Source organism: Hydra vulgaris, chromosome 04, assembly GCF_038396675.1.
Source record: "Hydra vulgaris chromosome 04, alternate assembly HydraT2T_AEP".
NCBI lineage: Eukaryota > Metazoa > Cnidaria > Hydrozoa > Anthoathecata > Hydridae > Hydra > Hydra vulgaris.
This window is the reverse complement of record NC_088923.1, coordinates 2,926,270-2,945,225: the sequence shown is the minus strand read 5'-3', so window position 1 is coordinate 2,945,225 and position 18,956 is coordinate 2,926,270. Positions and strand designations below refer to the sequence as shown.

General features: G+C 25.2%; 1 protein-coding gene across 1 annotated transcript in view; it reads left to right on the top strand.

The window, feature by feature from the left end:
- LOC136079122 (uncharacterized) overlaps positions 1 to 18,956 on the top strand; it is a 146,052-nt gene that overhangs the window by 7,354 nt on the left and 119,742 nt on the right. The window contains exon 3 of the mRNA XM_065794839.1: positions 2,217 to 2,264. Within this exon, the coding sequence (XP_065650911.1) occupies positions 2,217 to 2,264 (48 nt within the window). The remainder of the gene's footprint in view (positions 1 to 2,216; positions 2,265 to 18,956) is intronic.

Below are 18,956 nucleotides of genomic sequence, written 5' to 3'. Positions count from 1 at the left end.
TCTATCTGTAAATCATTATTCTCAGACTAATAAATTGTTTTTGTTTTCAGAAGGTAGTTTCCAGAGATTTTTAAAAAGGTCAAGACATTATCAAGTTAAAAAGGGGTTTAATTTTATTACTTCCTTTAAGAATAAGGCAGAAATATATACAATAAACGTTTCCTCTAGTTCATCTATTCAATCTATTAACCACATTCCTCCAGTCATCCCAAAGAAATATGTTTATTTATTGTTAAACATTAAAATTGCTCCAGTTTCTGTTGATAAAGTTTTTTTTCACTTGAACTCCTCTACTTTTTGTGGTCTAGACAGCATACCTATCGCATTCATTTAACATTGTTTTCCAGAACACTTTAATCAATATAATATGTTTATCTAGTACTCCCCTGAATATTATTTTCCTTTCAGCTGGAAAATAAAATCTGTGGTTTTAATTTTAGAAAATCTTGAAATTTGACCCATATAAATATGACCTCAATAGTTAAAACCTTTATATCTTAAATAATAAAACAATAAAAACCTCATTTTGAGTAAAACAAATTTAAATCTGATAATCAATGCATGACCAATACTGGTTTAAATTCTCTTTCTCTTCTGCTGACTTTTGTATAGATGTTATTAATGGACTACACTCTCTATATATTCAAGGTTTGATAATTAGTTTATTGCTGTTGCTGATGACACAACTATAAACTCCAGTTTAGACAATATGGGAAAATTTAGTTGCTGACGCAGCTACAATTACAGTCAAAACTTGTCAAGTCTGATTTCTCTTCTGTAAAGGCTTGGTATTTACAAATTTTAAATCTCACAAAAATTAAACAAGACTCAGTTGTTTACATTTTTTTACAACTGTTTTAATTGTTTTAAAATTCATGTAAAAAATTTTATGATTGAAAATAGCGATATACGATTTATTTGCTTTTAACAAGGGCCCAGTTTATTTCAAGTTTAATTTTGAAATCTTTTTTAAATAATCATTTTTTTTCAAATTGTTTTTGTAGATGGAGTGCATTTAGAGATGGAATGTATTTAGAGTTGAATGTTTCCTCCATGCACTATGAAACCATGACTTGTTGTGGTGGATTCGTGTTCAGCATTTATATACAGTAAAACTTAATAAAAGTTCTTATATACCAAGCCATGCGGAGGGTTCTGTCTTTCTCCTCAACGAGTACAAACAATGGCTGAATGCTAAGAAAGAGCTCGGCGGATTCTGTGGATTTATTTCTAACCAAATCGGAAGAATTACAAATAGTAACAAACTGTTTTCAGTTCTTTCGTTTAGTTCGTGATGAATATATAAAAACAAACTGTGGCTTATTCATTTCGCCTCTGAATCTTTGCGAATAGAGTTACAGATCAATCTCCAAACTTTTGAAATGTCTTGGAATTGTAAATAATAGTAATTTATTCGCATAGAAACTATATCATTGTTAATACGTCAATTTTAAATTGGAATTCTAATTTCTTTAACCGGAAAATTATAGAAAAGATATATCACAAGGTCTTGCCTGGATCAAGATGTAGGGGCCAAACAAAATATTGTCATTACATTTGAAAATTTTTTAAATGTAATGACAATATTTTGTCAAATGATAATTTGGTCGCGATGCAACATCAAACGGTGTAGTACAGCAAAATGCTTGGTGGGTTCGTGTTCAGCATTAAATTTTGAGAAAATGCTTGTTAAGTAGAACTCAATAAAGGTTCTTATATACCCTCCCCTATCAGTAGTACATAGAAATAAATTTATATTTATCCTGAACACTGTCCTTTTAAATGCAATATGCGGCAGTAGAGTAGTGATCGTAATAAGTTCATCTTGTCAACATGTAAGTTGGTAAAAAAAAAATCCTGTGACTGGTGAACAGTCAATTCATATCTTACTTTGAATAACGATACCCACAAACATTTTTTAACTTAACAATTAAATTAAAAAAAAAAAAATTTGTTCTAAACCAAGCTAGCAAAAAGTATATTTAGTAAGTAACTTTTATTAAAATGTTTGAGTTAAGTCTATGTCCTAAAACTTTTTCACCCGGTGTTCATTTTCTGAGAATATTAAACGTGAATATTAAATATACATCCGGATGTTTTTCCGGATGTATATTTAATATTCACGTTTTTTCATCAACTACTATACCACAAATTTGTTTATCCCCTGCTCAAAGAAAGAAGTTGAACAATAATCAAACACATTTTTTTATTTTTAGGCTGTGCAGCTGGTTTTAATTTTAATATTGCATCTGGTCAATGTGAAGGTATATAGTTTTATTCAAGTTATATTATATTTACTTTATTTCCATTGAATTATATATTCATTTAATATATTTGCTGTTATTTTTACACTACATAAAGAAAAATGTTCCTGAGCAAAACATGAGTTAAGATGCTGTACGTCATGTTCTACTCTGATACAACTGAAAATGGAGAAACAACAACTGTTGTTGTTGTTCCTCCTATTCCAGTTTTATCAGTGTAGTCCCATTTTTGTCAGTTGCTTTCTGATTAAATATTGCATGGCTTTCTTTATCATCATATTTAAACCTTGTTTTGTTTAGAAGATTATCACTTTTTAATTCAAAAAAAAAATTATCTAATACCTTTTTTATTACCAATTTATCAGACTGAAATAGACTAAAGTATTCAACAAAATAAAGTTTAAGTTAATTCATAATAATTGATGTTACCTCAGGATTTCTGTGCTATTATTTTCAAGAACACAAAACTTATTCAAACAGCATATAATTTTTCAGTTCGACAAAGTTATTGTTTACGTCCAATATTCTTAAAAGGTTTTTTAGCTAAACCATGTTGCTTTTTTCTAATATACTAATGTCTTCAGATATTTGAAATATGTTTATAAATTTTAATGATTTTATTATATGATGCTAAAAAGTTAATACAACTAATTATTTAGTTAACACAAATTTTGTAATTGTTATTTTAGAATATGTTTAATAATATGTTTAACTAAACGGGTTAGTAATAAATAAATAACAATTTAACTTGATATATTATCTGAAAAATATATAATACAAATTCATCTATATATATTTTTCGCTGCAAAACGCTATGAAAATGTTAAATAGTTTAGCGTTGTTCTCTCCTCCGTAAAAATCGGGAAATGGCAGCCTTATTTATATAATATAATCTTTTTGGTTTTGCTCGCTTTTATTGGTCTTGGCATTTAGTAAAGAGCCAAGTTAAGAAAAATTAGTAAAGAGCTAAGTTAAGAAAAGTTAAAGAAGGAAAGCTGAGTACAACTTACCAATACCAAAACAAAAAAAGGAATAAAAAAATATCATCATAAACTACAAAAGCATTACTGTACATATTTATTATTGTATTTTAGAATAAGTATGTTTATTAACAAAGGGGAGCATTATTTTACTTATTTTTTATTGTGTTCATTAATTAGTGATTCGTAAAACATTTCTTAAACATGGTCATAATCAATTATGGTACCAAAAAATACATAAGTGCTTAGTATTGACAGAGTGTTCCAATAATGCGCTCCTTTATTAATAAACTTTTTTTTAACTGTGAAAAAAAAAAGTTACAATAAGTTATTGTGTTCATAACTTAAGTAATTATTTTAATGACAATGACAAAAAAATTTTAAAAGCACAAAATAGCTATAGCAAAATTAACCAATAAAAAAGGCAATTAAGTTTGAACTTCAAAAAATATTAATAAAATCATTTAATTTTAGAATAATTAAATCCAATTATATAAAAGTTTAACAAATTTGATTTGTAAAAAGTATGGTGGACTAATATTAGACTTAAAATATATATATAAGGAATCTGATAATAGTATAATTAATTATATCCATAAAAACTAAGTTATATAATTATCTTTAACTTATCAGTCGTGATATCATAGAGTATCTATAGAGTATAAAATATTGGAACATATCATGTATAAAAGACTACTATTTCTTAAATATTAATAACATTCTTTTTAATAAACAATTTGTTTCAAAATTCAAAATAGGTCACTCTACTGGTCAGGCAATCGTTCATCTTGTTCAAAATATTCTTAATTCTTTTGATGAAAACAAATATATTTTAGGCGTTTTAATTAATCTCAGCAAGGCTTTTGACACTGTTAGTCATTATATTTTATTAACCAAATTAAAAAACTACGGTTTTAAACACTAGAACGTTAAATGGTTTAAAAGCTACCTGTCAAACAGGCAGCAATATGTTTCTCATTATAATGAAAAAACTAACACATGAATATATCTTGTGGAATACCACAAGGATCTATATTACGACCGCTCTTATATCTAGTATGTATTAATGATATAAGCAAATCTTGTAATGTATTGGACACAATCTTGTTTGCAGATGATACTAATCTATTTTATGCTCACAGTAATATAAAAACTTTATTTAAAACTGTAAACACAGAACTACTATACCTTGCTGAATGGTTTACAGCAAACAAATTATCTCTAAATTTAACTAAAACAAAATACACTTTTTTCCATCGCTATCATGAACGTGACAAAATTCCATTAAAACTTCCAAATCTTTGTATTAACAATTATGAAATAAAAAGAGAAGTATCATTAAAATTTCTAGGAGTACTTCTTAACGAAAATGTAACATGGAGAGATCATATAAAATATATTGAAGGTAAAATATCAAGAAGCATTGGCCTACTTTATAGGGCAAAACCGTTTTTAAATTCAAGTTGTTTAAAACTCTTATATTTTTCTTTAATTCAATCCTGTTTTAATAACGCTAATATTGCTAATATGGTGTAGTACCAATAAAAATAAATAAAATAGCTCTTTAATATGTAAACACTTGCTTTCAGAATTATATCCAATGAAAGCCGCTATACTCCCTGCCAACCTTTATTTACTAAGTTAGATATACTAAATATCTACCAAATAAATGTTTATCATCTTCTAATTTTTATGTTCAAAATTAATAAAAGTATTATTCCAAAAACTTTTAATCTCTTATTCAAATCAAATTAGAATAGATACTTAACTAGATATTCAAATAACACCTATATACAACCCAAAAGTTATTTTGCGGCAACCGAGTTTTCAATTTCAATTAGAGAACCAATTGCATGGAATAAAATGCTCACGACTGAACTTAATACTCTTACATTGTTAAATGAGTTCAAAGCTAAACTTAGACAGTTATTACTAAAAATTGATCTACCACAAAACTATTTATAAAAATTTAAAATATCCTTACGATTGATTTATCAATTAAATGAAAATTATATTAATTTTAGAAACGCTTAAGTTAAATGCACTTGGTAACTTTTATAAATTTATTTATGTTTTTGTTGATATGTGTTATAATTCCTTTTTGTTTTTTAAACCTTAGACTTTGGTTTTGTTATATTTAAAGTTTAATATTTAAAAAACAATAATAATAATATAAATTAAATGATGATTTTATAATATTGAAAATTAAATTTTTCCGTGCTTTTAGAAGAATATGTTTAAGTAAAATGCGCTTCTTGTTATTTTTTAATAATAGATGTTATATATATATATATATATATATATATATATATATATATATATATATATATATATATATATATATATATATATATATATATATATATATTTTTTTTTTTTTTTTTTTTTTTTGTTAACCAATTTTACGTTTCTTTACGTTATATTGTTAAAGGAAGTGGTTATTTTTAAATAAAACTTTATATTTACTGAATTTATCAAGGGACTTGGCGGTAAGAAATGTTAGTCTTCTTCTCGCCCCTGCTACATATATATCTTGTTATTAACATACGGTTTGTATATATTTAAACGGTAAAAAAAAAAAATCTGAAAGTATTGAGAAATAAAAAGTAGAGTATATTGAAAAGTAGATATACATAAGGCTGAATTTTAATTAAAATATAAATATTAGCACTTATTTGATGGGTCCAAGAAGTTATAATAGGTAACTTTGAAAGAAAAAAAAAGATTTGTAGTTTAACAAATTCTAGTATTTAATTTTTGATACTGATTATAGTAAGATTTATACTTAGTCTTAGTTCTAGAGTGTCTAAAAGTAAAAAAAAATTAACAGTTAAAAGTAAAAAATAATTAAAAGAATTTAAGACCACCCGGCACTATATAGGGCAAAGTAATACCACAATTTAGTAAAATCTCTTGAGTGGCAAGGATAACAATCTTGCTTTATCCACTGCTAAATAACACATTTTAAAACATAAAAATAAAAAAAACGGAATATAAACATATATAAACTTTGAAGATATTATATTTTATAAACTATTAACATTTACTTTCTTACACATAAAAACATATATATCTTAAACTAATCATTTACAACATTTGAAAATAAATTTGTGAATTCTTTTTTACCACAAACCACTATATTCGGTTGCAGGCAAAATAATAAAAAGATTCTTTTTATTACTTTACCTGCTTTACACCATCTTCTCTAACGAATACAACTGATACTTCACTATCTATAGTTAGTGAAGTTTCAGTTGTAGCAAATTTAGCAAATTTGATTGCGATGCTATTGATTTCTGAAATTTATAGCTGCATGTGGGTCAGAGATATACAGTTGATAATGTTGGGGGAATATCTTGAACAGGCCTAAGGATACCTAAGCAATGAAAAACTTGACCAGATATTTAAAACATGGCGGGCTATCAGTAATTAATTGACCTTATCAGTAAAAAAAGCAAAATAAAGACAGCCATATTAAATTCTAATATATTTAAAAAAATGATATTGGAATTATAATATATAAAACTTCCTATAAATCTTGCGGAATTCGTGAAAATGGAAGCTAAACTACCTTTCTATTATGGCAACATAAAAAATGTGTTTCATCAAAAAATATTTTTGCACAGCAATGCTGAAAGATTTCTCCTAAATAATTATAATCTAGAATAGTATCACTTCTTGCTATACAAAACATTCTTTTCGTCAAGCAGTATTTTGTATATTTTAAGAATTATTAATTTCATCTTGGCCTATCACTTTTTATTTATGTGATAATTATTTTCAACTCTTCTAACCATGATGTTCTACTTTAGGTATAATTTAATTTCTTCTTAGTAAGCAGCAGTTCTTATTTTTCAATGGCAATTAATTTCAGCTTGCCTAATCATTTTACTAAACTATCATTTATTTTTAAGTTGACAGTATTTGTTCTAATAACTTATTTAAGCCTAAAATCATCTATTTTAATTTCACTAATATCACTAAACATATTAACAGTGGTATTACTACTGTAGTAAAAAATAAACGCAAAAGAATATTAAAAGTTATGACCTTTTCTATAAAATTATTTACTACCATTTTAAGTAAATGCAAGAATAAAATTTAAAACTTTGATAAATCGCCATTATTTAAAAAAAAGAAAAAATAAACTTAAATAAAAATATTAAAATATTAATAACTTAAAGTGGTAAACATATCTGCAAAGTGGAAAACATGTTTACAAAGTAGTAAACATATCTATCAAGAGAGGAATAATAATGTTCAAGTAAAAATCAACAAAAACATGCAACCCTAAAACAAAAAATATTATATAATAATAAAAAAATCACAATGGTAAATCTTACTTGCTTTTTATCTATAAAACAATTTTATTTAACTATTTAAGAGAAAAAAAAAAAAGAATCAAAATGCCTTATGTAATGAAGAGCAATTAAAAAAAAAAAAAATGTCAAATGGAATTACTTAAGAATATATAATATATTAAACACTGGTTTACCATTGATGTCAAAAATAAAAAAATTAAAATTAAAATAGTTTATTATTATTATTTAAAAGAAAAGGTTTTAAAATATAAACCTATAACACTTTAATTTAGGATTTATTGAAATCCATATTTTTTTGGCAGTGTCATTCAGTATATTTTTATCTAAAGTAGTTAAAAAGATGAAACCATTTAAGAACAAATTTAAAAAATCTAAATATATATCCAGATACCTTAAGGAGATGCATAACACAATATTCTGTTGACAACTTCCAACATAATTTTTTTAAATTTTTTCTACACCTTATTTTTTTATATAAGAGAAAATAAACATATAAATGCATAGAATTATAAAATATACTGAAATATTTGCAAGTTTATGTAAACACACTTACATGTCCGCAAATAACGGTCTTATTTTATTTAAAGAAAAGGAAGCAGACTATTAGAAAAATACAAATAACCAACAACAAATATTTATTCAAACTTTTATTGTAAAATTAAACAATGAACAACATTAATTCTTCCTAAAACTAAAAATTTATCACCTCTGATTTGCTTGCAGACCTTGCTTGAAAGACTGCATGCAATATAGAACCGCGTATAGAAAAGCCAAGAAACCACTCTTAAAACGAAAGTAAAATGACACTACTATTACCACTATTAAATTATTAATATTTGATTATTATTCTTTAAGTATAGTAATCTAAAAAATACTTTTCAAGCAATGGTTCTTTGCCAGGCTCAAATTGTAGGCCAGTCAATTTAAGTTAATTTTTTTTAGATGCTGATATCTTCACCTGCTAATCTGAACAAATGCGGTGTTGTATTCACTAGCCCATAAAATTATTTTTCATTTGCTGTTACGGTTTAGAAACCAGAACTCTTTCTTTGTATTGATTAGTGATACAATTCTTTGAGTAATTTTATCTATTTGCCAGTTTGTAAAAAATTTTACAATCGTAATTAATAAAAGAAAAAAGTTTACATGACTGGGGCTAGAAAAAGACAAAATTAGTCAAAGGCAAAAATAAATAAAATATAAAATGTTTTACAATAATTAATTTTTAAACTTTCAAAATATTTAGTAACTTAAAGAGTTATATTTAAGAATTGGTTAGTAATTAAGCTGGTTCAATTTACAAATAATTATATTTGAGTTAATCTCAATTCTTTATGTTGATGTTGTTTTATTAGGAGTTAACAAGCAGTTATACGTGGAACTATAAGATTAATAAACACAACAAAAGATAAAAAAAAGTACAATAATTACAAATTACAATCTAAAGCTTGAAAAACTGCAATAACATTTAATTACAAGTTAATTAATTGTTAGTAAATAATATAGAAATATATATATATATTTTTATATATATATATATATATATATATATATATATATATATATATATATATATATATATATATATATATATATATATATATATATATATAGTAAAATATAGTGAAAATTAAAAATATTAGAAGAAATTTAATTCATTTTCAATTGCCATCAGCAATTGCTTAAGTTTTGTTTTGAATTGGTTTAGAGAATAATTTGTTTTCAGCTTGTTATTTAATTTAGTATTACACAGTTTAGGACCTCGATTTGCAATTGAGAATTTAGTAACTGAATAATATATTTTGGATTGAATATAATTGTTTTTTGAAAATATGGTAGGGTATATGTGACTTATTTTTTAAAAAATTGATGTAAATAAAATTGGGGACAATTTTTTATCAAGTTTGAACATAAAGATAAGAACATGATAAAGGTTTAATTTATATACATTTAGAATATAGAGTTCATTAAATAATGTTCGAGTGTGAGTGAAACGAAGTACGTTTGAGATTATTCTTATAGCATGTTTTTGTTTACTCAGCAATTTTTTTAACTTTCGATGAGTTAGTGCTGCACCAAGCAATATTTGCGTAATTTAAATAGCAGTGAATTAAAGAAAAGTATAAGTTTTTTAAACAAGATAGATTTAAAAACTGCTTGGCTTTGTACAAAATACCTAAATTTTTTGATATTTTATTTTCAATTGTGGTCTTTCCAGGTTACATTTTCATCTAATAACACGCCTAAAAACTTTATTGGTTGTTCTCTTTTTATTAGTTTATTATCAATAAACAGATCCGGTAGTTTTAAGGGAATATATGCTTTTTTATGAAGACAATAGAACAAAGTGTAATTAGTTTTATTGATGTTTAAAGACATTTTGTTTGACTTAAACTTATTGGGTTAATTTTTCAAGTTCCTTATTTACAGTTTGAAACAATTAACTTATATCTTTACTGGAATAAAACAAGTTGATATCATCTGCAAACAAAATAGAGCTTAAGATGTTAGAGAGTTTAATTAAATGGTTTATATAAACAAGAAATGAAAGTGGTCTCAAAATTGATCTTTGAGGGACACCACAGGTAATTGTTTGACAATCCGTTTTTACTCTTTCACATAAAATGTACTGCTTCCTATTAGTCAAATAACTATCAAACCAGGACAATCTACTATTTATAATACCATAACTTTTGAGTTTTGATAGAAAGAATTTGATGATTGACTGTATCAAAAGCTTTACTTAAATCAATGAACACCCCTAGGGTATACTTGTCGTCATTAAATGCTTTACATATATCATGAACAAGATGAGTGATTGCATGCTCTGTGGAATGACCAGATTTTTTTTTGATCAGTAGATTTGATAGCATTCATTGGGGTCTAATATTAAAAATGGTTTTTTTAAATATTAAGTTTTTTTTTAAGTTTTATAATTTCCAAAAAAATTTTATTTATAAATTATAACTTTTTTTATTTTTTTTAATTATTCAATATAAGTTTTACAAAAAGGAATAAATAAAATCCAAAAAAAACATAAAATAATATTTAAAATTTTGTTCACTTTACAATAAGAACGCCAATACTCTCAGAAGATCAAAAGATCTCGTCATCGAGAACCACCTATAAAGATTTTAAATAAAAAATAATCCTTAAAAAAATACTATATAATTATATAATATATTACTATTTATGGGTGATTATTTATATATTAACAGTATATAAATATTCACCATATATACATATAAAATTATTTACACACGTAAAAACATAAAAACATAATGTATTTAAACATTATTACTTACACTCACATATATAGACATAACTGTATATATATACACATTTTTTTTTTCTTGTTAATTTAACAATAATCTTGTATAAATGTCGTTGGTACATAATTTATAAGAACATAGAAACTCGAAGAGGATTGTAAGATCCTGTGATCGAGAACCGTTTAACAATACAACAATAACAAACCAATTACTTCCAAATAAAATAAAAGAAAAAGTAAATACCGTTCAAGAAAACCTTCATACGAATAAGATATACAAATAAGATATACAAATAAGATATACAAATAAGATTTACAAATAAGATATACAAATAAGATATACAAATAAGATATACAAATAAGATATACAAATAAGATATACAAATAAGATATACAAATAAGATATACAAATAAGATATACAAATAAGATATACAAATAAGATATAAAAATAAGATATACAAATAAGATATACAAATAAGATATACAAATAAGATATACAAATAAGATATACAAATAAGATATACAAATAAGATATACAAATAAGATATACAAATAAGATATACAAATAAGATATACAAATAAGATATACAAATAAGATATACAAATAGGATATACAAATAAGATATACAAATAAGATAGATATACAAATAAGATAGACATACAAATAAGATAGATATACAAATAAGCTATAAAAATACAATTAATTGTATATTATTAAAATTATACAAATAAGATATACAAATAAGATATTCAAATAAGATATACAAGTTAGATAGATATACAAATAGTATAGATATACAAATAAGATAGATATACAAATAAGATAGATATACAAATAAGATATACAAATACAATTAGTTGTATATTATTAAAATTATACAAATAAGATATACCAATAAGATATTCAAATAAGATATTCAAATATGATATACAAATAATATATACAAATAAGATATACAAATAAGATATACAAATAAGATATACAAATAAGATATACAAATAAGATATACAAATAAGATATACAAATAAGAGAGATATACAAATAAGATAGATATACAAATAAGATATACAAATAAGATATACAAATAAGATATACAAATAGATATACAAATAAGATATACAAATAAGATATACAAATGAGATATACAAATAAGATATACAAATAAGATATACAAACAAGATATACAAATAAGATATACAAATAAAGTCTCGCAGTTATAAAACACCGTTTAACAAAACAATAAAAAATCAAATCAAATATTTTGAATTATATTTAGATAACACTTATAAACAGACACGAGATTAGAAGAACTCGAAAACTTAATCTATTGAGAAGATAATTTTTTTCAGTTTGTTTTTGAAAGTAGAAAAATTCAAACTTTGGGAGAAATCAAAATTTTTTAAAAATATTTGGTTCCACAAAAAAGGCTCCGCGATAAGATATAGGAGACCTTCCAAAATTTTTATGCGAATAATGTTGATAAATAAAATTGTCATTTCTTAATTCATATTTGTTTTTGGGTTTTATTGCATATAAATTTTGAAAAGATATAGGAATTAAGTTTATCTTACATTTAAATATAAAGCAAACACTGTGGACCAGAGTGACCGCCAGGTTGAGTTGTTCCCCAGGTCTAATTTTTTTTTTGCAATAGCTAGATATACATTAGTAGACACCATTTATAACATTTAGAACTTCTGGGGTGTTGGAATTTTCGAAAAAAAAATGAGACAAAAAAATCAAAAAATAGCTATACTTATCACTGTGGACCTGAGTGACCACTAGATTAAAATGTTCCCTAGGTCTGATTTTTTTTTTCAATAGTTGGGTATACACTATTTCTAACATTTTGGGAAGACACTATTTATAACATTTTGGGAAGACACTATTTATAACATTTAAAACTTCTAGGGTGTTAAAAAAAATTGAAAAAAAAAAATTAAAAAATAGGTGTAACTTATCCTATACAAATAAAAGCACAAAGTAAAAAAGCTTTATGTTAACTAGTTATAATATAAGTCTAAATCTATAAATAATATACTTTACAATATATACTTGAAATTATAAACATTAAATTAAATTATATAATTATTCAGTTTATTTAATGTTTTTTGATGCAAACTCGACAACACTGGATTTTAGTCGTTTTGCATAATCTATATGGTTAACTCTTCGTTTGTATCTATTCCATGTTTTTTTGAATTCATGATGAATAGCTTCTCCTGTTTGCTCACAGTAAACTCCTAGGCCGCAGTCAGTAGAATGAAGAAAAGGAAGTATATGACATACTGCTATGTGAACTTTCCATGTAACACTGAGCTTGATACCCTCAAATGTGGCATGCACGTATTCAATCAAATCTGAATAGGACTTTTTAAACTCCAGAACAGCAGTGCTGATGTTATTCCCTGCTACCATACCAAATGCTTCTGCTTGAAGGCATTTAAACTTTCTAACACAGTTTACTATTGGTAGTAAGTCATATTTTCCATTGTTTATAATATCTCTTTCAAGTATATCCACCAACTTCAGGAACTTGCTTGCATTGTTTCCGTCAAGCCCTATGCCTTGGTATCCTCGAAACATGATGTAGTTTGATTGTAATCACTTCTCAAACAAAGGCCATACACTAACTAGAAGTACTGCAAGTTTATTTACTATTCCCATTAGAACATGGAGCTCAGGAACAGGAACCAACTCTTCGAGAAGAGTTTCAGGATCTTCCTCTTTGTACAAAAGTCTTGGATTTGTAACATTTTTAAAGTGTGACATTTTTGACTTCTTCTTTCCGTCAAAGGTAAAGTTGTTATAATGATCATCCAATGACCTAAGTGTTCGTTTAATTCCAGGCTCAAGAGTGCAGGATCCCTCACAATATAAACAACTGTATTTCCCAGCATGACTACTAATTCCAAACACTGAATTTGCACATTTTAGATCAAATGCAACGTAAAACTTTACATCGTTTAAATTCAGGGGCTCAATAAGCTTCCAAAGATTATCGTTAGCTTCAGAAACCCCCTCAACAATTGCTATAAGAAAGGATCTTTTTACTCCAGCATCATCTAGCTCTGAATCTGAAGAAGTTTTTTCCAGGGGATTAAACACATTTACAGTAACTTTAAGAAATCCATAGCTATTCTCAATATGGAGTCATGTGGATCTATTCCTCTTTCTGTAATGACGTGCTGTATAAATGTAGATGTATCTTTTACATGAACCAATGTTCTAGTAATGGCTTCTTCTCCATCCATAAAACCTACTTCTTTAGAAGTATAAAATTCATCTATACGGTTATGGAGAGCTTCAATTTTTTCAAAGATGTTCGCTTCAATACAGGTTTGAGTTCCCATACTAGATCTATATTTGGAACAAAAATTCTTTGTTTGATTTTTTGAAAGCTCAAGAGATTTAACCAACTCCATAACAGTACCAAAGGACACCTGTTTCAGCTCAATTCGGTCAGTTTTTTTGTCAGGAGTTCCAACCACAATGTTCAAAGGAGACCCTTGAGTAGCCAACTGAAACTTCTGTCCTCTACAAATATTTTCAGCTTCCATCTTGTGCTTAAGTATACCTGGCAACATACATAAATAAAATATGTTTATTATTTGGAATTTTAAATATGTATTTATATTAAAGAACAGCTTAATATACTTGCCTCAGGCTACCCGTTCTAAATATTTAGGTCCAAGCTGTTCTGCCGCTTCAATGAGATTGTTCATTGAAATGGCTCATATCTGTACAGAGAGCTCTGCTCTCTGTACAGATATGAGCCACTCCTTGCACTAAATATTTTTGTTTGAAAACAAATGAACAAAATTTTTAATTAACTAAATATTTTATTAAGTACAATAAATTTTGTTATGCGAAGCATTATATATATGAAGCATTATATATATGAAAAAATAAAACAACAAGAATAAAAAAATTCTAACCTACAAAGCCAAAGCATGTTTAACATAGTCTGGAAGACTTTGCATGTTCAGAATCATTAGAAGCACTGATTTCATCAACAATGTCTTTGATATTTGATGATCTTCTAAGATGCAATCTATCAATCTAAAATAATGGAAAAAATATTGATCAGTAAGTGATATTATTTTAGCATACTAAATGGTATTTTACTATACACTATGTAAGTTTAACTATATATACTATATAATTAAATTTTAAGCTTACACTGTAAACAGTAAATAAATAGTTAATAAATAAATAGTAATTAGTTGTTTATCTTATACAACCTTATATACATGTTTTGAATAACTAATATTTATATACTACAATGTAGTATATATGTAGTATGTATGTAGTATGTATGTAGTCTACATACATACATATTATACTCAAATACTTCCATGCATGTCATACTTAAACTAAGTATATGTATATACATATACTTATCGTGCTGTATATTTAATATATAAAGTTATATACATTTTAAGTCTACGCATACAATAGAAAAACTGAAAGTTTTTTTAATAACACATGTATTATTTTTAAATACATGTATATGTATTAATAACATGTACTAAGTAAATGTTGTAATAACATGTATTAAAAAAAAAATCTGTTCTATATTTTTAGTTAAGAAACTGTGTGATTGTAAATATAACAAAGTATTAACTAGAAATTAATAATAATTATTATACATAAAAAAACAGATTAACATGAATTTTACCTTGGATATCTTCACTATCCAGTTCCCTAGGTACTCCACCTTGTTCTTGTCGAGATCATAGAGGTTTCTGTGGCAATTGTTACAAATAACCTTGGGATAGTTGGTTACATCTAACCTATACTGACTCCAGACGAAAGTTTTTATCTTTGTTTCAATTGCTGGAGTGATCTTTTGAATTTTAGATGACTTTTTCCCGAACTGTGTAAGACAAACAGCACACGTTTTATGTAAACAGTCCGCCATTGTATATACAATTTAATAATTTCGCGGACTTTCAACCGAGTTTTCACCTAATTTATTAGGATTTATGGCTAAAAATAAATACTTTTGAGCAAATTTTTTTTGACTTTGTCCAATCACTCAGAAGTTTTTAATGTCATAAATGGTGTCTACTAATGTATACCCAACTATTGAAAAAGAAAAATCAGACCTGGGGAACAACTTAACCTGGCGGTCACTCTGGTCCACAGTGCAAATAATGTTAAAAACATATAGTTGGTATATATTAAAAATATTCATTTTGATTAAAAGTGGTTTTGCATGAGTAAAACGATTTTTAAAGTTTATTAGTCGTGCTAGATGCTTCTCTTGCCGATGAAGAGGATCTTATTTACTTTTATATACATACATATATATATATATATATATATATATATATATATATATATATATATATATATATATATATATATATATATATATATATATATATATATATATATATATATATATATATATATATATATATTTATATATAAATATTAGGGAGTTTAGTCAATTTCTATAGCGAATGTGAATTTCTTAAATTTAAAATGCATTAGATTTCCTAGCTTATTAAGTTCTAAAGATATACGTGTTCTCAATACATAGACTTTTTATGAAATATTTTGTTAAAGTATCTCATTATGTTTTTGGCACCGAAAATTTAAAAAAATACCATAAGTTTTTCTGCGTAAAATGTTGCATTAACAAATCTGTAATAAAACATTATTAGAAATTAAGTCTTAAATAGGAATTATTTGTATAAATATAGGTTTTTCCGTGGTTAACAAACATGGACCAATGGTCAGCAATAAAATATATTTTAAAATTAGTTTAAGAAAGTTTTAAAATGCTTTAATTTTCACTATTTTCAGTGTAACAAAACTTTGAGGATAAATATTGATTTAAATTAACTTTTATTAACTTTCTTTAATATATCAAGTTTTCAAGTGGATACAAATAACACAAACGGAAAACGTCAAAAATACTCGGAGAGTAAAGATTATTCTTTACAAAAATAAAAATAGTCGACGAAAATATTGAAATAGTCGACGATTTCTTAATAATTATATATATATATATATATATATATATATATATATATATATATATATATATATATATATATATATATATATATATATATATATATATATATATATATATATATATATATATATATATATATATGTATTTATATATATATATATATATTATTATTATTATTATTATTAAATTTGGATATTAATTGTCAAAATTGATATTAATTAAATTTTTAAGAATTGTCGACCATTTTTATACACTAAGTATACTATTTTATATACTAGATTAGATTGTATTCATTAGAATAAACGATACATGTTCTAAAGGACACGCAGGTCCATTGTGATGATCACTCATCAACATGGACCTTAAAATAAATTTTGTAACAGCGATCACTCATCAACGTGCCTCAAAATAAGTTTTGTAACAGCGTACAACATTGAATAAATAACTTATATACAAGTGGATACAAATAACACAAACAAATAACAAATGATATATGCAGTCAACGCCGACATAATTTTTCAAAATTGATTGAGTTAATTTTACGCCTAAAGATGTTGATGTTATTGGCATTAAAAACATCGAAAGGCAACTGATTCCAAATGTTAACAATTCGGTAAGAGATATTCGCAAGTAACAATACTTGCGAATATCTATTCGACATAGTTGTTTGCGCATTTTATATTTATGTCCTCGCGTGTTGTTTTTGTTTTCAATAAAAAAGAACATAGATTTATCAATTAAGACCAAGTTATGCAGAATTTTAAAGCGAGTTGATAAATCATGTTTTGCTTGCCTCATTTGAAGCAACTCTAAATCAAGCAACTGAAGTCGGTTATAGTACGTCAAATTGCCTAAGTGCAGGATTTTCTTTTTGAAACGTTTTTGCACGTTCTCAACCTTCTTCATTAGTTTAGCATGAAATGACGACCAAACTGGGGAGCAATATTTTATTACAGGCCTAATATATGTATTGAATGCTCTTACTAAGATAGCAGGATCGCGGGACTTAAAAAATTTTAAAATAAAGTATGCTCTAGTATTTGATGCATGTTCAGCGTTTGAAATATGCTTTTTATAGTTTAGTTGAAAATCCAGAGTCATTTTTTTCTTTAATCGAGATCTTTTGAAATAGAAGACCAAGCTAAAATATGATCTCCTAACTTATAGTTAAAATTAATGCATTTTCTTAATGAAGCACGCGCGAGTTAATAATTCTTTTCATTGCACGACAACAAGTGCATGAGAGTGAAATTGGTCTATAATTATATATTATTAAGTATACTAAGTATATATATATATTTGTATATGTATATGTATATATATATATATTCATATATATATATTATTACATATATATATATATATATATATATATACATATATATGTATATATATATATATATATATATATATATATATATATATATATATATATATATATAATATATATATATATATATATATATATATATATATATATATATATATATATGTATATATATATATATATATGATGTTGCCCAAGTTTAGCCCTCCGTTTCTATATTCTTTCCTTTACTTGATAGGCAGTTCATGTAAAAGTATATGTAAATTTGCCGAAGCTTTTTTTTTTGTGATTTTTTTTTTCTTATTATTTATAATTAACAGCTAAACGTAACGCTAAAAAGTATTGATATATAATGTAAAAATATCTTTATATAAAATAAAATTGGTAAATGTAAACACTTCAAATATGATTCAAAAAAGATAAAAATGTACTCAAATGCAATTAACAGATTTGTGGAACATATTTTTTATTGATTTTACCAATAAACAAAAAATAATTACCAATAAACAAAAAATAATTCAAAATTAGTAATAATTTATATTAAATAAAATTACATCATAAGGGTCTGTCCATAAACGACGTCACGTTTCTAGGGGAGGGAAGGGGTCTAGACTTTTGTGACAACCTGTGACAAGTGGAAAGGAGGGGAGGGGTGTGGGTATAGAAATGTGACATCACAAAAAATAAAATGTTGACATAAATATAAATCTTTTTAAAAACGAATTTCTAAACAAATTCAATTTGAAGTAATTCAGTAATAATGAGTACTTTTGTTGATCTTTCAAGACATTTTATTGA